This window comes from Rhipicephalus sanguineus, chromosome 4, assembly GCF_013339695.2.
Source record: "Rhipicephalus sanguineus isolate Rsan-2018 chromosome 4, BIME_Rsan_1.4, whole genome shotgun sequence".
Lineage (NCBI taxonomy): Eukaryota > Metazoa > Arthropoda > Arachnida > Ixodida > Ixodidae > Rhipicephalus > Rhipicephalus sanguineus.
The window spans coordinates 40,985,991-41,008,312 of record NC_051179.1 but is presented as its reverse complement, the minus strand read 5'-3'; the positions used below and the strand labels follow the sequence as shown (position 1 = coordinate 41,008,312).

Sequence of the window (22,322 nt, the reverse complement as noted above, 5' to 3'; positions counted from 1 at the left end):
AAGCGGTGCTGAGCCCAATTCTGACGAATTAACGAAGATTTGGTCCCATAGATTAACATGCACTTCGGCCGGGACCAATAGAGCCGTCCGAATTATCCGAATTTCCGAATTAACGGGTGTCGAATTAACGAGCTTTTACTGTAGTTGCCTACATGATACCAAGACTTCGTGTAATTACTCCGCTGCATTAAAAATACTATGTGCCATTGTTTACCCACTTCTGCACACTAACGGCTGTTTCACGCGCTGTGACTGCAGTGAAAAAAGTCACCCCGTTCGCTCTGTTCACAACCGCTGCTAATGGCGGTTTCATTTCACCAAGGCCGCGAATGGGCTGCGATTTTTGCTCTGCAACTGCCGCGGCGTGCAACGTTGCTTGCTGCCGTTTTTGTGGCCGACACTGCATACTTTTTCAAATGTAACGTAACAAGCTGTGCATCATGATATTGGTATGTTTTCATGAACGGTAGCGAAGAGCGTGCGTACTTCGTCGTTTAAAAACACTTTCCAATCTAAGTTCAGTTCAAAGTGCGCAACAGTGGCCATAACCAAAACAAGCTCGTCGGCGCAATTTCGACGGGTCCCGACCAACAAATCGCTCCACCGCTGTGAACAGAGCGAAAAATTTCCAACGTGTTGGAGCTTTGCTAACATGTTGCCGCTAACCATTGCGGCAACAGAGCAATCGGCTGCTTTTTTTGCTGCGAGCGAATTCGCAGCCTGAAAATTGCTGCGTCTTGCATCATGTACATCCCACTACACCAAAAGTGAGATATAACTTACCTCAACCTTATCTTCGGCTGACCCCTTGACAGCTGTCGGCGGCGGTGCTGCGACCGGAGGAGATGGCACACCAACAGTTGCCTTCTGCTGAGGTGCAACGGCCACATGGCTGCTCACGCTGAGACCTCCGGACACAGCATTGCCAGTCAAGTGGTGGTTGGCCATGTGAGGTCCCGGCACGTGAGCAGCGGCAATGTGACTTCCCACTGGCGCGTGGACCATGGTTGGATGCGTAGTGCTCGATGTGTGCGTTACTGATGTGGGTGTCACGGACACATGCGTGGAAGTCATGTGACTGACGGACGTGTGGCACGGACCTGAGTGGCTGGTGATTCCGTGCACCGTCGAGCTAGGAAGACTGACGTGGATGGAAGGAGAGTGGTTGGGCGTCACGGTGAGATTGGCCGTCGGATGGACTCGGCGACGCCGCGTGACTAGTGGGCGTTGCCGCGCGACCCAGAGTCGAGTGGCCGGTGACCGAGTGGCTGTTGGGTGTGCCATGACTCGCAGTCGAGTGGCTCTGCGTGGCGTGAGAGGGCGTCGAGCTCGGGACAGGTGCATTTGCTGTGGCAGCGTGGTTCCCCGGTGTTCCATGGTTCCCCATGTTTGTGTTCTGCGCTTGCTGCTGGTGACTCTGGGACATGTTGGGTTGCATGGTCGCTGGCTTCGGCTCAATGTTCACCACGGACGAAGTCTTTGCCGTGCTTTGAGTTGAAGTGCTCTTCATCTCGGGAAGAATACGTGGTTGAATGGGAGTGTGCTGGTGATGGTGGTGGTGATGGTGATGAAGCTGCTGCTGCTGTTGCTGCTGTTGGGGTGGATGCTGTGCAAGCTGCATCTGCACTTGCACTTGTACTTGTTGCTGTTGGGCCTGTTGCTGCTGTGCTTGCTGCTGAGCCTGGTGTTGAGCTTGCTGCTGAGCTTGCTGTTGTGCTTGCTGCTGAGCTTGTTGTTGCGCTTGCTGCTGTGCTTGCTGTTGTGCTTGCTGCTGAGCTTGTTGTTGTGCTTGCTGCTGTGCTTGCTGCTGCTGGCTGCTGTTGATGCTGCTGTTGCTGTTGTTGGGCGACTGCTGTCTGATTGGCTGCATCAGCTGAAAACACAGGAAAAGATGTTTCGTCGCAAGCTCCACGGCCAAAATGCATTGTGATCAACTCCAAGGTGAAATCACAGAGAAAAACACTTAAATAAGATGAACAATGAGTTTTGACAGACATCACCTACACTCATGGTAATGTGGCGCTGGTGTGGAAGGTACAAGGGGAATTGGAATCAGTCAATCAAACTTGTCTCCCTTGGTGCTACTTAAGTCTTTAAGTCAGGCGGGGCTCGGGGAAGGGTCAACCCCCTCAATTCACCAAAAAGTGAGAAGCCCAGCCTCCCATACATACATACAGCCCATGTGGGATTGGGGTAGGGCACCCTTTGAGCAAAGTTGGGCTTCCTCAGAGCAAGAGTAAAATTTATAAGCCGTTGCTACCCAGAAGCGAGTGTGCTGTGCTTTGCTAATCACAAGAGCCCACATACCTTTTTGTTGCTGCTGATGCTGGTGTATCTGCTGATGAATCTGTTGCTGAAATTGAGTGTTGGCGTGCTGGTGAGTGTGCTGGGTGTGCGGGTGCTGGAGGTTCTGCTGATGCTGGTGATGATGGTGTTGCTGCTGCTGCTGCTGCTGTTGTTGCTGTGCCGTGTCTGCTGCTGCGGAGATGGCACAGCAAAAGTCTGTGTCTGTGTGTTTGCAGTTTGAGTGTGAGATCATGTTCTGCTGCTGTCCAGGGACCTGGGGAAGTACGGTTTGTCTGGGCTCTGATCCTTGGCTTGGCCTGTCGTATGAGGAAGAAGAAAGAAAGAAAAGACAATGAAAGAAAGGATTTGCAGAAGGCATGACCCACTGCATACTAAAGAAATATTCACACTTGCAGCAATATATTAGGGTACCAATAATGGTGACCTAGCATATGTGCAGGCAATAGAGTGCGAAAACGTGGGCTGGTGACTACATGAAGCTTTTCTTTAGTAACAAGTAAAAGCACATGACACGATACAAGGGAGGGAACAAGCAAAGCTTCAAAGTAGTGAGTTGTTGGGCCATTTGGTTCAGCACCTTGCGTAGGGGAGCGTAGAAGCGGTTCAGAAGAAAGTGCACAGGACAGAAAAGATGCTCACTTCCAACTACTATTTACTATGAAAAAAACTTCCAGGCGCAGAAGTTCATGTGCAATAAATATCAGTTGCAAGTGAGCGTCTTTCCTGCCCTGTGCACTTTCTTCTCAACCACTTCCGCGCTCCCCTATGCAAGAAGAACAAGCAAATTCATTTGTCCCCTCCCTTGTCCAGTGTTTTGCAGTGTTCTCGTTTGCAAAAAAAACATTTGTGAGAAGATGTCCCGAGAACGTTGTATGCATAAGCTGCAGGCAAGCCCATATTGAACATGGAAACTTAGCTGCAGAAAAATCTGCATCATAATAAAAACCTTCACAGTGTGATTATTTTTGCAAATGACACTCTATAAAAACAGCATCTCTCCGTGAACGCAATGTGCATGCTGCTCTAATTCTTGACAACGGTACTAGTGGATGAATAATGGCAGCCGGAAAAAACAGACTAGAGGTAAGTTATGCTAACAACCATGTTTTACCTAACGTGGATTGAGTAGAAATGACAACAAATGAACAATAACAATACTCGGGTACAGCTTAAGAAGGCAGGAGAGGCCCTGCCCGTATGGCCGAAGAGATAGTCCTGCTCAAGCACTCGGCGATGCTCTCCGATGGCAAGGTCTTGGACCATGGCCGTGTGCCTTATGACGCCGGTCTAGAGTGCGCACTCATTGGTGCAGGCTTGTGTGCATTCGCCTTTCATGCGAAAACGCTGTTGCATCCTAAATTTGTACTAGACTACACTTAATTAAACCCCTTTACAAGAGTTTCAATTGTATAGACAGCTGATACAAGTCTGCTAGTGATGGAATTTCTAGTGTTGCTTGATATGCTGCAAATACAATCTCCATAACACGCACCTGCGTTCGTGCCGGGAGGACATGAGAGTTGACGGTAACAGAAGTTGAGGTGGCAGTCTGAGTAGCAACTGAGCTGGCTGGACGAACCTGGATAAATATGGATACACATATTTGTAACGAAACAAGAAAGTGCACACATCTGCTCATATCGCGAAGCTCACCACGGCTGCAAACGGTATATTAAAATTTCGGCAACTCGCCTTTTGGAAGAGAATGAGCGGCCGCATGGGTGTATTGTCCCCAAGCAACACAGGTGCAAGAATGAAAGAAATGACTCGCGGGAGGTCAAATTAGAAATTCGAGCACCCAGAATTTTGTAATGAGCACCCCTGCTCAGTACAGAACCATTCTCACATTTTGTCCTGTCAAAATGCAGCTGCATGATTTGAGGTTGAAAATCAAATCGAATTAGTATGAAGTTTAAAGTGCCAAAGCAGCGCACATGCTACAAAAGTTGCTAGAGCTGGGGGAGATGGGAGCTGCAGAATTAAATTTAAAAAGCATAAACTTTGATGAGCAGCCAAAATTGTAATGTGGCCATCATAGCCAGAAAGTAAACCACAACTTCCGTTCAGCAGTGAAATTATGTTCTTAGAGCGATTATTAATTCCTAAAGCCATCTTATACATGCACCAGTGCATTGCAACTAGATTTTTCTAACTTGTGCACCTTTTTCTTTTAATATGAGTTTTCAGAGTTTTACAAACTTTTTTTTGTTGTTTAACAGCTTGTTTTGTCCATTACATTTATTATTTATTGCTGTAACAGAATGCATTTTTTTTAAGGGCCTTAAGGAATATTTTATAAATAAGGAAGACTGTCAAATCCACAGTACTACTAAGGCAGCCTTTTTGTGACAGACTTTCACGCCTGTCAATTACCGGAAATCTCCATGGAAAAATCTGCTCTTGCAGAAGAAGAGCATCCCCACCTGTTTGGGCTTGGGCGGCTGCTGCTGGATCGGCTGTGGCTGCTGCGCGGGAGGGGCGGCAGCCAGTGCCACAGTAGGCTGCTGGGGGGCCTGGGGTTGTGCTTGGGGCTGTGCCTGGGCTACAGTGGGCTGAGCAGTGGCCACGGGTAGCGCGTGAAGGGCCTGCTGGGGGGCCTGCTGCAGGAAGACGTCCGACTGCTGGCTCCGGATGTAAATGGGGTTCTGGGTGAGCAGGGTCGGGCTCTGCAGTTGGCCCGGCTGCGCCCACGTTATGCCGTGCGGAAACGTGGCGTTGAGAGCTTGCAGCGAGCCTGCGCACCAGAGGACACCACGCATAAAGTTTGCAACTCAATAAAGACTTTGGTCAAGAGAAATCGTTAAGAGTTGCAGATGTTGGTGGCGGTGGCATTTTACGGGGAAAACTCGGCGCCGGCGAGTGTACAGAAATGCGGCCCTCATTAGTTGTGCCGATCACATGCGTATTTGTATGCGCCGTTTTCTAATAACTGATGCCTTCTCCATGGTAGGCCCTGTCGGCGATCAGCTGCTTATGATATGGCAATCTGATCTATTATCGAGGAGACTTGTCATTCCACATTGCCACATTTCATTGTTGCCTGGATACTGACGCATGAGTCGTTGTTGCCTGCAGCAACTGAAGTGTTGCGCTGCCAAGTACGTGGATGAAGTTTTGATTCTCGGCAATGGAGGAAGCGAACATTCAGGACAGACCACTGCGCAATGCAATAGAAAGAAAGAAAAAGAAAAGTAGTAGGTCAGGCAAAAAAACGCCAAGCTTCATGTGCCCCCATTTTCCCGGTAGGGAAACAGCTCCTGGTCTTTTTTCTTCACTTTGCAAAGCCTGCCAAATGTGCTCATACTTAATTGAAGAAGAAGCTTTTGGTAGAGAAACAAGCTGTAGCGAAACACACGGGCAAATCATGTTGCATTTAAAGTGCAGTTACACTGATGCAATCTTCATGGGAACCAGAAGATAAAGTGTATCATCCAGAAATCATATTATCGCGAGCAAGCTCGAAAAAGTACAAAACGGGCACACTTGGTGACAAGTGCAATAGCAAAGGTTCGTGTAGCGTCAAAAGACACTGCTCTGCGTAACACATTGTGCAGAGCAGCATAGCATGTTATGCCACCACACTACTGATTCCCACTGCCACCGTCATCATCACCCAGCAACCAATTTGAATTAGCTGTGTTGCAGCGCCTCTCTCCAAGTGGAGATTTCTCCACGCTACTGCTGCGGCTTGTAGCATGCCATTCGCGAGTTGTTGAAGTGTTATTTAAACTAGCACACGATATAAAGCTAAGAGTTTCAGAAATACTAGCAGACGCCCACTCCTGCAGTCGTTTTAATTTCAGGTAAAAATACGAAAATGTATTGCTCCTATGAGGCTGGGTGCATTGGCAGGAAAAAGATTTCTTAAAGGGGTACTGACACGAATATTTTCAGTTGTCGTTTTTTTGCGTCAAATGAAAGGTCAAGCCCTCAAGAGCCTAGAAAAGGTAGTTCTAAGCGCGAGTGCGCCCTGATAAAGTAATTACAGTATGTTTTTAAAAGCTAGTTTCGGTTCCTACTGTACCCTGACGTCACAACACGGTATGGGCTTCTCGTCACGTGCTTGCACAATATATAGTGACGTTTCCACGCACAAGCGGCCATTTTGGAAGTTTTGATGACGTACAAGCAGCCATCTTGGAAGTTTCGGTACCTAACGTCATCACAACAAGCCAGACTGCTGCGTGAACTCACCAGAATTTGTACTGTAGTCTGACGTCAAGCTAATGTCGATGTCAGTAGGTGCGCCATGGAAAAATTGACTTTAATATCAAATTAAAATATCTTATCAGCATTTGCTGAGCTTCACACTTGCTCAGAGCCGTCTCTGCATACAGGAGATATGTATGGCAGAGTAAACTCGCCTTCGAAAAAAGGTGTCAGTACCCCTTTAAGAAAAGACACCCTGAAATATGCATTATGCAGAATGGTATCAATGAGATTATACTGTACTTGTTTACTTATTCCTGTATTCCTGCACTTATGCCTTAATCCTGTTTGAATCTACTCCGTCCTCATTGTGTCATGCTGCCCAACATTACAAACCAGCCTTAGCTCTTTTGAATTATACAATTATACGGGGTGTTTCAGCTAACTTGCGTCAAGTATATTTTTTTAATTTCGCGCACTCTAAAAAAAAGCGAGAAAAATGTTAAAACGGGCAGTTAGCATAGATGAAATGATCTGATGTTGCTGAAAAAACGTTACAACTTGTCTACTGATTATATTTTGTTAGAGTTTCTGTTTTAAAGGTCAATGAAACAATCTTTGTTAATTACCCAGATTATCGGATTGGCAGTTACCTTAGCACAGATTAAATATTCCGAAGTTTCAGAACAACTGCTACAACTTTCGTCTTTAACATTTTATCCTAATTAAAAGGCTAATTAAGCAATCTTTGTTAATTACCCAGCTCCACGACTGGAAAAATATTCCGACATGCTGTGTACAGCTAAGAACAATACCGGGCCAATTGGACAAGCGTTGCGCATATGTTTGTTCTTTTAATACTAGGCACAAGTTAGCTGAAACACTGTACATTTTTGCTGGCTTCAATTTTTCTAGTCGAAGGGTTCACACCAACCTAGAAGCTGTGCTTGGCTGATGACGGTGGGCTGCTGGCTAGAGATGATTTGTGGGTTGTTCTGGGAAAGCTGCTTGAACTGGTTGGTGTTGATCACTTGAGCGGTGGCCATCTGGCCCGATCCGTGGGCATTTACTGTGTTAGCCATTAGCGGTGCTTTTGGCTGTAGTGGCGTCTGCTGACTCATCACCTGAAAATGGAAGCGAGTTAACGTCTAAGCAAATATGACATACAACAGTGAATCTTACTAAAAAAAGGAAAAAATAACACTTGCACAAAAGCCCGCCTGTCCACTAACAAAGGAGCACAGACAGATACTTTCATCGTATCTCGACAGATACTTTCATCGTAAGCCAGGGAGCATGCTTTAAGGATTGATGGTAGTATAAAAGTTGGGAAACTTGATGCTAAATTGCTTATGAAATGTGCTGTTGTTGAACAAGCAAGAAAGTAACCAAAGATACCAATTAAAATGACATTTACCTCTTAACAACCTACATTTATACTGGAATTTTTGCTCGAAATCCTGACATTTAAAGGGGTACCGACACAAAAATTTTGGCCTCGCGCTTTTTTGCAGCAATGTATTGCTGGGGGCCTGTTAGTCATAACATGGCACATCGTTTCCTGCAGTGCGAGACAGATAATTAATCAGTTCAGATAATTCAGTTCAGATAATCAGACAGATAATTAATCAGTGTCAGTTTTGGTTTCAAAAACGACAAGCCTCCGGGTGCAACTATCACCACCTAGCGGGTGCAGCGCTCGATCCCGTCAGCACGCAGAACTATGATGCACTTCCGCGCGGCTCACGAGCAGCCACCGAGAAGTAGGCTGCTGGAGCGAACGCGGCAAAAGAACATGGCGGCTATGACATCATCATAACTTGTTGCAGCGTGGTCACGTGAAGGAAGTAGAGGGTCCCCAAGGGTCCCCTTTAAGGGTCTCAGTAGCGCGAGGATGTCGATCGCTCACGCAAACTTCAAAATTCATTTAAAATAACTTCCAAGCTATATTCACTGTTGGTATTTTGCAGGTGATATACGCATGTTCACTGGAATCGATCCCCCAGGCTATCTCGGCCGCGAAATTTTGTGTCAGTACCCCTTTAATGCCAGAGTTGCACAGCATACAAAGATCATAAAAGCATTTGAGACAGCTACAAGGTAGCAGGGAAGACGCTGGGAAGAGAAGCAAAATAGGATTACGAAAAAAATACACGGTTGAGCCTCATTACATGAAAGTCATACTGAACTTAGAGTGTCTTCATTATGCATATAAAGGTGTACATTACATTGTTGAGAAGGATCGGAATTAAGATACAAGCTGACATTATCAAAAAAATATTTTGATTAGGTCTCTGCAAAAATAAATCAAGAACGACGCCTCCTAATAGCCAGCAAACGGTCTCTTGTAGACTCAATGATATACTGTGCCATTGCATGGCAGAGCTTCATTGGAATGCCATGCTTCAGCGTGCTGATTGCACAGCGTGCCATCAGCATTTTCCCCATGTGACGTATTGGCATGGCGTGAAAAAAATGTTGAGTACAAACATCGGTTTTGCCCCATCAAAGCACAACTGTGCAACCAGTGTAACAACACGAGACTAACATGTTGGCTTGTTAGCTGCTGGCCAACCAAACGAAGCCAAGTGTTTAAACCTTGGTTTAAGGGGGGACACGGGTCTTAGAAACCGAAAAATCGCGAAAAAAATCGTTTTTTTGAAAATGTTATTTTCGGATTGTACAGTGACTGATGCATAATCTGGCAAATTTTCATGCGTCCTGGATTGATATTTTAGCCGCAGTAGCGTTTTATATCATGCATGTGACGAGATTATTTCTCGATGGACGCGCAAAAATGGGCTTTCTTGCAGGACGCGCAGCTGCCATTCTACGTCTCTGATCGCGGCCATCTTGGTCCCGTTCGAAAGAGCCGCGTTTCTTTTTTATTTTTCGCGCCACCACTACTGCGTACGCCAAGCGGCCACCAAGAAAAAGCCCGCGAAAAGCTAGTCCCGATGCGCGGTCCTATTGGTCTACCAGTGCACGTGACAGCGAGCGCTCACGCCATTGGCGGATTTCCACAGTCGTCTGCTCGGGCCGTGCGAGTTCGCATCGGACAACGCGGCTGAAACGCGCAACCATGCCGAACTCAACGCCAAAGTTCGCTACGAAGTACAAATTCGGTGGACGGACGAAGAAACGGAAAGTGTACAACTTTCAAAAGAAGCGCCGGTCACCTTCAGAAGATGTCGACGGTAGTTTGCCTTTCGTGCCAAGCGCCCCCGAAGACACCGCCGAAGACGCTGACTGTGGGTTAGGCCTAGCGGGTGAAAGCGGCTCTGACAGCGACCACGTTCGACAGACGTTTCGGCGCGACACCGTCATGTTGGAGCCCGCTGATTTATTGAAGATCGAGAAGGACGCGGAAGTAAAACTCCGGAACCTAGCATCAACGCCGGCCACCACGCGAAAATCGGGTCTTCTCGCTTGTGCAAACGACACTGCCACGGACGACGCCGCGGCTGGCTCGGATGTGATGGAGACGCGCTTCGCTCTGGTGAGCCTCGACGCTCTAAACGCTCTGCAGTCGAACGTGAAGTGCAAAGGGTGCGGCGGCGATGTGTCAGTGCGCATAGGTGAGCGCGAATACGGCCTCGCCGTAAAGATTGTTACGTCGTGCGAGATCTGCGGTGATAACGCGCCGGTGTGGAGCTCGCCGCGCGTGAACAGTGGAAAAACGTGTAACCCGTTCGTTGTGAACATTCTTGCCGCGCGCGCTATGAAGACCACTGGCAATCAGCAAACAGCACTGAATGACATCTTCGCTACAATGAATGTGTCTTCCCGCGGCATGCATACCAAGACATGGCAGGCACATCAGAAGTCGAAGCTGACGCCCGCCGCGACTGCAGCTGCCGATAAGTGCATGTCTGAAAGCGCGCTCGCTGTTCGGAATCTGTACAACGAACTGAAGCTCGGCGACCCAGGAAACATTGCCGTTTCCTTCGATGGTTCGTGGATGACGCGTGGACATTCCTCCCATATCTGTGTTGGTGCTGTCATCGAACTTTTTACGGGGTTAGTCCTTGACTATGCGGTACTCAGCAATTTTTGCGCTGCGTGCGAACGGGGACCGAAAGAGGACGATCCTAACTATCAGTCTTGGAAGGAGAGGCATGTATGCCAAAAGAACTCCAGCAAAAAATCTGGGGAAATGGAAGTGGAAGCTGGACTAATGCTTTTTCAGCGATCACTGGAAAAACACAACCTCAGATACACTACGATACTTTCAGATGGTGACAGCCGCACCTTCCTCGCGCTACAGGAAGCCAAAGTCTATGGCTATATTCCTATCAACAAGGAGGACTGTGTCAACCATGTTGAAAAACGAATGGGTACAGCACTGCGCAACCTTATTACCAAGCAAAAGGGGGCCGGAACTGAGTGTCTTGGTGGCCGGGGAAAACTGACTGGCGACCTGGTTACCAAGCTCAGTTCCTATTATGGCTGGGCGCTGAAGACTAACAAAGATGACGTCAAGGCCATGCACAGAGCTGTCATGGCCACCTATCACCATGTCACCTCTAATGACGAAGTGTCAAACCACAGTTTGTGCCCAACAGGCAAAGATTCGTGGTGCCGCCAAAATGCAGCCACAGCAAAAGGCGAGCCTGTTCCCAAGCATCGCTACAACTTGCCACCTCATGTCTGCAAGGCCCTTTTGCCCATCTACGAACGCTTGTCAGATGAGAGGCTTCTTGAGCGGTGCCAGCGGGGGAAGACCCAGAATAGCAACGAGAGCCTCCATTCCGTTGTTTGGGCACACTCAGCGAAAGAGCGCCATGCATCACTGCTTTCCGTCCAAGCTGCTGCGGCTGAGGCTGTGGTAAAATTCAATGCAGGGAATGAAGCAGCCTCAGCAGCAATACTGAAGGAGCTGAAGCTGAATCCTGGACCCTCGGCTAAAAAACGCATGGCAGAAAAAGACCGTCGCAGATCGACAGCATCAGCTCGCAAGCGTGCTTCTGCAGAAAACATGCAGCGGGCGTTGAAAAAAAGGCATTTAGGGGACTCGAAGCAGAAAGACTACCTGCCTGGTGCCTACTGAAAATGGTGAAATTGCAAATTATTGTAAATACATGACTATTCCATGCTAGAGTTTGCCCAAAATGGACTTGTTGTGTTTTTTCACGATTTCTCAGGATTCAAATTTTGCTGCGGTTGCAAACTTGCCAGAAAGATATCTCTGCCTTCAGAGCAGCTAGGACTGTCATTTTTGTTGTGACATGTAGCTCTATCTGTAGTGCACACAGGGGTAGTTGTGAATTTTTGAATAATATCTTCAAAAATTTTATATTTTGCACAAAATTGGAGCATAAAGTGGGTGTGTCTGCAACACTGAAATTCAAGGTGCTACAACCTAGCTAAAGATCATCAGATCAAAAAAGCATTCCTACCCCTGTGTGCCTTATGTTCATTAGTATCTAGGCATGTGTCAATAGTAGCTCTCTAATAAAAATTTTTTGTGTACCGTACCGGGAAACAATGGGTAATTAATTATAAGGTATCTCAAAAACTAATTGACATAGGGAAAAAATAATTACATTTTCAAAATCAGCATTAAAAACTGAATCATACTGTTAAGTTTCTTTTTAAATAGATGAAAAAATTTAGCATTTCTCTCTCAAGTACAGTGTCCCCCCTTAACGGAGTGTTTAACCTGCAAAGTGTTTGACGCTTGGCAAGAGTAGTAGTAGCAGTAGTAGAAAAACTTTATTGTGTACAGAAACCAGACAGGCCAGAACCCCAATGCCCCACAGGGAATATGGGTGTGAAAAGCGTAGCCTGTCCGGCAGGAGAATTCTGCCAAGTGTTTGATGCATGGCAGAATACAGGTACGTACTACTGAGCTTCATACGAACAAATAAATAAATAACAGTGTCATGGACATCACATTTTTCGCATTCGTTGCAGTGTTACACAGTGTTCTTGAAACAAAGTGCAATGAATAAAGATTCAGATTTGCTTTGTTACTTCCAATTGTTCCTTACGTCCGAGTTCGTTATAGTAAGGCTCAACCGTAAAAAAGAATGATAACAGGGTGTTTTAGCAGTGCTGGTAATACCGTACCATTTACATTGCGGTATTGCTGTTTCATGTTATCACAGGCCACAATCCGAAAACGTTTCAGCTGCGCCATCTGCTCGATGTGTGCAGCAGCAGGATTGAGATGACAAGAGTAGCTAATACAGGTCTCAAGAGTCTAAAATAGCTACGACGTGGTATTGCCTGCATTGTGAAAAATTTGCGCACACCACACAAAGACACAACGAAAAAAGTTCACAAGGACCAGCGCATTTTCCACAATGCAGCCAAACCAACACCCGCCTTTCCGTCTTACTTCGGTATTGCCGTACTTACCGTAAGGTCGACCAGTGCTGCTAAAACACCCCAATAATGGTAAAAACAGAAATGTCCACTAAGGGCTGACCTGAGCGTAAGAGGTAGGGGGTACCTTCTGGGACATCAAGGAAGCATGCTTTACCATCTGGATGCATGGGAGGAAAAGAAGAGGAACAAACACAAGAGGGATGTAGCAGGGCCAACCAAAAGGGGGGAAGACAGGCATAACACAACAGACAAACCCCTTCATGAGGAGCAGCGCCCAAATTGGGACAGAAGCAGGGGGAAAAAAAACACAAAGGGGCATGCCAAAAATACCCGTCACAAAACACAAGAGAGTGAGCGTTCACCCAGAAGGGATAAGGCCGTCGGGCAAGAGCAGTGCAAGGGCACCTGTCCGGCCACAGACCAGATCGCAAGCGATAAGGTTGCGCAGTTTGAAGGGTCTGGGAAATCGACATCGCGTACACCCTGCCCATGCTAACGATTGTTGGTTGAAACAGCTTAAAAAGTTGTCTTCAATGCATTTACCGTAAAAACCCGCATATAGCTCGGACCCGCATATAGTCCGGGGTGTAATTCGGGGATAGCAAACGTGAGAAAAAAAGTTTTCACCCGAATATAGTCCGAGGAAAATGGAAAAAATGCATTTATTGACATTTCATTCATCGTCGTCGTCGGACGCACTCTCTTCCGAAGCTCCCTTGTCGGAAATGTTCTCCCACAGCACAACATCCTCAGTGCCATCAAGCGCGTTGGAGATGGAGCACTTTTCGAAGGCGCGGCAAACGAGCGCCTCTGGAATGCAGGCCCAAGCCTCGACTATCCACGAGCAGAGCATCGCTGGCGAGGCCCGTTTCAGCCGTCCGGCAGGGGTCACTTCTGGTTCTCCGGACCTCATCCACTCCACGTACAGGCGCTTGACATGGTCCTTAAATGGCTTATTAAGGCACACATCAAGCGGCTGCAGCTGTGATGTCATCCCTCCCGGGATGACGACGAGCTCGGTGCGGGAGTCGCGCAGCAGTCGCTTTACGGAGTCGGCCAGGTGACACCGAAACGCGTCGAGCACAAGCATCGAAGGGAGCCCCAGCAGTGCTCCGGGCCGTCGACACCACACGGACTTTATCCAGTCAAGGACTAACGATTCGTCCATCCACCCCTTGTCCTGGCAGCGGACGACGACATTTTTCGGGAACTTCTCCCCCTTCGGCAGCGTCTTTCGTTTGAACACCACGTAGGGTGGCAGCTTGCGACCGTCAGCCGTGCAGGATAACATTACAGTCACCCGCGTTTTTTCGTTTCCAGTCGACCGCACGATAACTTGCCTGGAGCCTTTTTGATGCACCGTCAGCGCCGAGGGCATATCCAGGTAGACCGGCGTCTGATCCGCGTTGCCAATCTGGCCCAGCTGAAAGGGGACTGCCTTTCGCAACGCAATTATGTACCTTTGAAAAGCCACGAGGTGCTCTTCGTAGCTCTCTGGTAGCTTCTGGGAGATCGACGTACGCCGACGTAGGGAGAACCCAGCGCGGCGCATGAAGCGAGACACCCAATGCTTGCTCGCTTTGAAATCCTCCGGCTGAATGCCTTTGTCTCGAGCGATCTCCCTTGCCTTCGCTTGTAGCAGCTCGATGTTGACAGCGAGATGTGCAGCTCGCTGCTCCCGCACAAAGTCTGTGAGTTCTCGTTCCACGTCAGGAAATGCTCCATTTTTTGGTCCGCGGAAACTTTTTCGCTGGCCGCTGCATGCAAAGAGGGCTTCCTTCTGCTTCCGCCAACCGCGAATGCTCCGCTCGTTGACTCCGAACTGCCGCTCCGCGGCACAGTTGCCGATGGTTTCGGCAGCAGCGATAACTTTTCTTTTAAAAGCAGCAGAGTACTGCCTGCGCGGTCCTGACATGGCGTAAAATCACAGGAGCAAAATCGAGGCCGTCGTTATGGGCACCAAGTTGAAGCAAAGGCCACTGACCAACTGACCAGACTAACGCCGCTAACACTACCTAGCGCAGAAGCGCGCAGACAGCTGATGATGATGATAGCACCGCGCTATGCCGAAACCGAAACTGAATTTGGGCCGAAAATTCTTGGGACCCGCATATAGTACGGGGCCGAAATTTCGCACCCTAAAATCTAGAAAAAAACCCCGGGCTATACGCGGGTTTTTACGGTATATTGTAGCGAAGGGTGGGGCATCCTCTCCAGCGGTATCTAGTAGGTCAGTCTGTACTGCACATTGCTCGTGAACACCATTCGTCCTTGGAGTCCGTGAATTGAGCCGCTGCTTCAGCTACTGATCGACCTTACAACAGCGTTCAATAAACGTCTTTACAATATAAACACTTTTCTTCGCTTATTAAGTCTTCTTCAAGCTGGTCATTGAAACCTCCCTTTCATTTTGCACACACAAACCGAACGAAAAAGTAGCCATGAGAGGAGAACATGATGCATCATTAATATTTTTAAGCAACGATGCCAGAACTCGCCGTGTCAGTCGTGGGACAGTGAGCACTCTTTGCACCGCGGAAGCTTACTTGGTATATTGCGGTAAAGTATGTAGCTATTAGCTCAATGCACACAAAACGCATGTTAACCGATAACTGTAGCTGCAGTTCTACCTCCGTTGTTCATTGAGATTTAATGGTTTAAATTCTGTCAATCTTTGATGGACATTTAGTGCTGCTTCGAATCACAGCAATGAACATTAACAAACTGGCTTCAAAAACAATGTAAAATGTTATCAATACTGCGCAGAGGGGTAGAAGAAGAAAGAGGACCCTCTGTGAAGGGCCCCAGACGACGGCACACTACCTTAGACTTGCAGGGTAAAACCCACAACCTTTCCTCACATGCACATCAGCACAAAACAAATCGAGCCTTGTCGAACCTGTTGTTGAAGTTGCCACATTGAAACTGGATGCTCGTGGATTCCGAAGCAACTTACGAAAGGCTTGGCCTTGTTAGCGTCCATCTGCTTGGCTTGAGTGGCCGCTGGGAGGATGCTCTGGCCCGAGATGAGTCCGAGGGGGTTGATGACCAGCGTCTGCTGGCTTGTGCTGGTCGACGGCAGTTGGTAGCCGCCGTGGCCCATGACCGTGGTGCCCTTGTGGATCATCTGGCCTGTGGGGAGGCAGGTCTTGCCTGCAGTGCCCATCATGTGGCAATTGGTGGTCACCAGCGTCGGTGCGCTGCTGATGGTCACACCCTGCAAAATCGAGACGGAAAAGTGAGGAAAAAAACACTGCGAACTCTTGCCCTATCAGGAAAATGGGGGGGGGGGGGGGGGTGAAGCATGGCGTGTGCGTGCCCGACCTACTACTTTTCTTTCTTTCTATCGAATTGCGCAATGCTTCCTCCTAAACTTTTCCTTTCTCCATGCCGGGAATAGGACCTTCATCTTTATATACTTAGCTTAGAAGCATAGCACGAATTCATTCGCTAAAGGCAAAAACGATGGTCATGGATTCATATCCAGGCAACAATGAAACATGGCAACGTGAAATGACCAGCGACCTCAATAAAAGATCATATTGCCATGTCCGAAATGGCTGATTGCCAACAAGCACACGATCGAGAGAGCATTAATTATTGGAAAACGGCGCACACGCATGCGACCGACGCACCTTCAAAGACCACATTTCTGCACTCTCCAGCGCCTGGTTTTTTGTATATGCCCCCAAAATCAGTAAGTCATAACAAGCTTCGCTTGAAAAAGCTGCAGCACAGAAGCACTTACGACAGGTCGTAGGGAGACTTCACAAAAGTATTAAGCGGTGTTTGTTCCCGTATCTGTTGTTGATGTGATCAATCTCTATACGCAGCACAAACAACCGGCACAGTAACAGATTTGCCAACAATATCTTAAGCTCTTTTGTCCTTAGACATCACAGCAGTCCAAGAATACTTATTATATTACGTTTTGCTGGCTACTTGTTCTCGACATTTGCCCTTTTTCCATGAAATAAATCTCGCAGTCTCATTGATTCCAGCAGAAGAACTGCCAAAGGCAAGACGTACTCAACATGCATCTACGCATAACGCATACAAATTCAGTGAATCCCAGTCACACACAACTTGAAACAGTTTCAGAAAAATATATTCAAGAAGGCCATGCAAAAGGGCACTAAGTATTAGGTTTCAAATGGCAGAAACATGCACTTTCTCACTGTAACATATTACAGACTAAGTTATAACTGAATCCACTCTGATGTAAGTTGCCCTTTCGTGCACATTTCATGAGAAACACCATGTCTCAGCTGGAGGTGAGCGCACAATTTCAGTTTGAAGTGGAAACGCTTCCTTCTATTGAATTCATCCTTATCCTAAAGTTTTCCTGCCTACTCAAAATCCACAGAGGTTCCAACTGGGGAAGCACATAAGTGTAGTACAGTACAAATGGGCCTGTAAGGTTTAAACTGCACTAGTCACTTCAGTAGTGTCGATAAAGCTTTAGTGGCTTTGTGACAGAGCTGGCCTCAGAGGCTGGCTCTGCAACATATGCTGCGAATAAAACTTGAGACTAAATATTTAAAGAAAAAAAAAACTCACGATTTCTTATTTTCTGACAAACTACTAGTTTCTGTTGTGACTTGTGCAGTGACTTCCTTTATTTTAAGGAAATCTATCCTTATAATCTGGTTCTAAAGGATTTCTTTTACCCACCACGGTGGTCTAGTGGTCCTGGTGCTCGACTACTGACTTGAAGGTCGCGTCATCGAATCCCGGCCACAGCGGCCGCATTTTCGATGGAGGCGAAAATGCTTGAGGCCCGTATACTTGTACTTAGATTTAGGTCCTTGTTGAGGAACCCCAGGTGGTCGAACTTTCTGGAGCCCTCCACTACGGCATCCCTCATAATGATATCGTGGTTTTGGGACGTTAAACCCTAACAATTATTATCATATTATTTCTTTTTTCTTTTCCATTGATGCATGTACCATTCTACTAGGTCCATAACTTCACAATGTTTGCAAGCTGCTGTGTCCCACTAGCGTGTGCAACCATTCTTCTACCAACAACACCAGGATCGAATTGAACCATCCTAGCACATCTGTCCCCTACATGTAGAGCTCAAGTAATGATCTAATGGCCTCAGTATCGGAGTGTACTGCCTCCCGAATCGATTGCCGCAAAAATTTCTCGAATCCGTCAAGAATCAGCGGAGTTACGGGGGTTTGGCGCACGCTCCCAGCACTTTCTCTCTTTTCTCGTGCCGACGAGCGCACTGGAAGCTAGACAGGGAGGGATGGCATGGGGGAAAGAAGTTACGTCAGCGCGCGTCATGAAACGCGATCGCTCTCCCGCTGTGATTCGCTTGCGCGAGTGCGGCTACCGTGTACTGAGGAGTGCGGCGCCGGCAAGTGGAGGCACCTCGCGGCAAGAAGCGCATCTGATCCGAACACTGCTCTCGATTTACGTCGGCTATCGGCCAATAAGCATGCTATGTCTCTTGCGACGTACAGCGGACAGACGCCCCGCCCACCGACGAGAGTGAGAACCGGCCTCTGTTTGAAAAGAGGGTGCCTGGGGAAACGGCAACTTCGCGCTCCGCTTGTGGCCATTACGCGGCGCGCACGACTGTAACATTTGGCAGAGCAGTTCATAGCCGTGTCAGCTTTCCGCAGGATGTGTTTTTTCAATCAGCCCAAGGGGTGCTTCATGACCCCTTTAAGTGATTCTGTGCGAATAAATAAGCCATCGTACGCACCTTGCCACCTGGGTTGACGCTTGCGATGGACACAGCTGGAATGATAGTGGTCGTCCCATGCGGTCCCCCTGCCCCTCCCTGCTTTGTGGGGTCCACGTGGGCCTTGCTCTGCAGCTGCAAGTTGAGGCCCTGCAGGGCTCCCATGCTGTGTTGCTGGATGGCCAGGTTGCCTGGCAACAGCATCTGCTGCTGTGAGTACAGCTGTGGCAGGTAGTGGTTTGGCAGTGACTGCTGTATCACCTGCACCTGCACGTTCAAAGCAGAGGAAGTCAAAGAACCTGTTTCGTGCTTATTTATATACAGTGAAATCTCATTGATACGATCCCGCATAATACATTTTTCGGCACTATACGTTTTTTTTTTTCTGTTCCTAGCCGACGCCCCATAGAGGTAATGCATTTTTGTACGGCTAATGCAACCGTATTTCCGCGTAGGCTTGGATAATACAATCGTGAAAACATCTGAAAGCCTCACATGGTTTCAATTTTTGTGCCAAGAGGCACTACGGCCGCACGCCACTGGCCCAACGAGGCACCCCAGCGTTTGCGGTAGTGTGATGACGACAACAAAGAGGAGCGATGTTGCACCGACATTTGTCGGCCAGTAACTACTGACTATGCACTCAAAGCTTTAGACGCGTTGCGTAGCCTTGTTGCAGGTGAGCAGTTCAGTGATGAAACTGTTACTCATTTCTACGAGTTCCAAAAAAAAGCTACCTGCGAGACATCGAAAAACAAAAAGTTCAACGCAAAGTGACGAAGTATTTTAAAATTTTCTTAATAAAAGCAAGTTCTGCTTCAAGTATGCATTTTTTGTGACCTTTGGGCCCTGTTTTGGATAATGCGATTTTCGGATAGTTCATTTTTATTTTTAATGCCCGTGAACTGTATCAACGAGATTTCACTGTATTGGGTACTACTAGCCTCTATTTGAAGGCCTTCAGTAGGAGCGACATTTACAAAATATGGTACAATGGACGTCAATAGCAAAAGAGCGCAGCTTACTGAACTAGCTTAAAGTCAGGTGTGAGGTTAATCACAACAGCATAATTACAAAACTGTAGAGGGAAAAAAAAAAAAAAAAGAGGACGAGCATGAACTAAGGTGTGGACATCACTCGAAGGAACATCAACAAGGCATGCGACTGTAAAGAAAAGCATTCTGTAACTGGAAAATCTAGATGTATCAGTATCAAACAATGAAGCAAGAAAGGGAGAGGCATGCAATGCATTACGTGATGCATTGCTTAACACATGGTGATCAGGACGTTTTCAATTCATATTATCAGGTGCGGTTGTGAAAGTGGAAATGCAAGAGCACTCGACTAAGTGGCTGTACTACTGCATGCAGATGAAACTATGGCATTACGATCTGCCTTTTCCAGAGTGCAAGGAGCTCTAACATGGATGCCACTCTATGAAACACACGCGGGCCCCACTTGTAATGTAATATTTACATCCATAGAGGTACGACAAAAGGAACGTATAAACTGCACAAGCTTTGATACATCTATGCAAACATAAGATGATACAGATGCTTGCCCTTCTCTTAACTGTACAAAAGCACTTTAGGTGTTTCACAATCGCAGCACCTTGAGACCCAACTTTTCCTGCAATGAACTGGCCCGTGCATGTGCTTATCAGCAGCTGTCACTATGCTGCTGTGGCTTCTTGCTATTCATCACAATTTGGTATGCAGGGCTGGCTACTAAGCTTCTTCGAAAACCACTCTTGCTCTGCTATGAGGTATGTTCTCAAGACACCAGTGTTTCTCTGTAATGCCCAGTCAAACATGGCATGCTACAAGGGGAATTGACACTGTTAGACAGCACAGTTGAAAGACATGTTAACCAGTAGGTGAATAAGCTACATAAGCCACCAATAGAGCAGCCCAATCACTCTAACAGCAAATATAACGTTAAGGTAACTAGCAGGCAGCAGGTTTAGCTCTCTAATAACTATAGGTCAAGGCTGCCTGGGCTACGAGCGGCGCTGGCTAACACTCCCAGGGATTACGTGCACAGAAATACCAAAGGAAGTGAACGGCGAAGCGCCTTTCGTGGTAGCTCGATTGGTAGAGCATGGGACGTGTAATTCGAAGGTTTTGGGTTCAGATGCCACCGACGTAAAGGGTGATTTTTTGTGCACTTCATTTCAATTTGCCTCACAATTAGTACGCTACAGTTCAAGACAATGATTACTGTCCTCTACATTTTCCCTGGCCTAATTGACTGTGTGATTCATTTGGTTGTGTCTAACATATAAATGAGCCCCTCGGAAAAAATTGCCTTCCTTTCATTCAACGTTAGGTTAGACGTTTCAAACGATATTATCAACCAAACATATTTCGCATTAACTCACAGGATAGTGACTTCGTGCACAATACGGTGGCGCACAGTAGCCACTTACGGGCTGCAACTGCGACTGGGTCATGCTCTGAATGGCCTGTTGAGGGATGACTGTGCACGTAGACGAGTGCGGGGGCATGGGGCCACCGATGGGCGACTGCGGTTGCTGCGGCTGCAAATGGGCACTTGTGGTCATGGTGACCTGGTTGGGAACCTGGGTCACGGTCACGGAAGTGGGCGATGCCAATGTCTGCTGCGAGCTGACCACAACCTGCTGCGGCTGCTGGTTTTGTTGCTGTTGCTGCAGAAGAGATTGCGAGGTCGATCTTTTACGACTTAACAAGAGCATTGCAAGCATGCTCTGAACAAACACTCACACCAGCGGCATTCAAGAAGTTAGGCAAAAATAAATAGCAGAATAACCAAAATATAACCATCACATCATGCGCGGATGTGGTTTCAAGCTGCTAGGGAATATAGTAAGACACTATCAGTATCACACATTATAATAGTCTTGTTTCTTTAATTACAATCACAGTGAAGAATTGCTGATGTACCGATATCTCGACTACCTTATTGGCCTCACTGGCAGGCTACTGGGAATTCAGGCTCAATAATAGGCTGCCTGTGAAATAGAACAGTGCATTTGGAAGTTCAATAGAATGCATCATTATTTACCAGCAAGGCTTGCTCTTCGAAAGGTTGTAAAAATTGTGATGGCTTCAACTTGAATTGGCAAAGTCATAGTAGCACTCACACACCTGTTATTCAGCTGGAAAACCTCAACGCAATATGTGTCAGGGCAAGTTTAGTGATTTAGGCTAAAAATCGGGAGAGACTGCATGCGCTCATAATGGTAGTTTTAAACGACATGAATGAAAACAAAAAATTTATACTTGATGGTATTGGAAATGATTGCACTGCCATACACATCCAGCTGCTTCAGATTTCAGTCTGCTACAAAGACTAACCGTGACAATAAGGAGATCACAGACTACACTCACAAGCATAGCTTGGTAGCAACTTAAAAAAAAGTATTTAAAATGTGATGACATGTCATTTGCCAGATTGTGAGTTTACCTATGCCAAAGTTGTTTTGTAATTGTACCCATTCAATGCAGCTTTGCACAAAACAGATGCCACTGTGCGTGTCAAGCACTGTACAATAAGGAAAAGGCCTAATTAGTCTTCCGACAAGGTGCCTAACAAATGCCACCTACTAAATGAAATATTAACCCACACAGGCTTCCACACATGCACGAAAGCTGGTGTGAGTTCTTAAATGTCTTCCCTACTGTGAAACTACTTAGATTCCTAGACGAGCTAAAACACAGGCGTGCCACTTGTAAACAGCCTTATGAAACAACTCTATTCGGACTACAATATGTCCTCCTTGTAAGCCTCTGCACTTTAAACAAGACAGAAGTTCAGGAAAGGATCAGAAGACAGAGGATTGTTACTGGAGCCA

The 22,322-nt window shown here is 47.1% G+C and overlaps 1 protein-coding gene across 3 annotated transcripts in view; it reads right to left on the bottom strand.

The window, feature by feature from the left end:
* Positions 1 to 1,657: 1,657 nt before the first annotated feature.
* The window catches only part of LOC119389808 (E1A-binding protein p400), a 236,564-nt gene continuing 215,899 nt past the window's right edge, over positions 1,658 to 22,322 (bottom strand). Inside the window, exons 6-14 of one of the 3 annotated variants that reach the window (XM_037657195.2) lie at positions 20,868 to 21,155; positions 18,509 to 18,754; positions 15,746 to 16,006; positions 12,890 to 12,946; positions 7,391 to 7,580; positions 4,731 to 5,041; positions 3,800 to 3,886; positions 2,308 to 2,603; positions 1,658 to 1,873 (exon numbers count right to left, since the gene is read on the bottom strand). In XM_037657195.2, the coding sequence (XP_037513123.1) occupies positions 1,870 to 1,873; positions 2,308 to 2,603; positions 3,800 to 3,886; positions 4,731 to 5,041; positions 7,391 to 7,580; positions 12,890 to 12,946; positions 15,746 to 16,006; positions 18,509 to 18,754; positions 20,868 to 21,155 (1,740 nt within the window). In that variant the 3' untranslated portion in view covers positions 1,658 to 1,869. The remainder of the gene's footprint in view (positions 1,874 to 2,307; positions 2,604 to 3,799; positions 3,887 to 4,730; positions 5,042 to 7,390; positions 7,581 to 12,889; positions 12,947 to 15,745; positions 16,007 to 18,508; positions 18,755 to 20,867; positions 21,156 to 22,322) is intronic. The other 2 variants (XM_037657197.2, XM_037657198.2) reach the window with 2 other exon arrangements.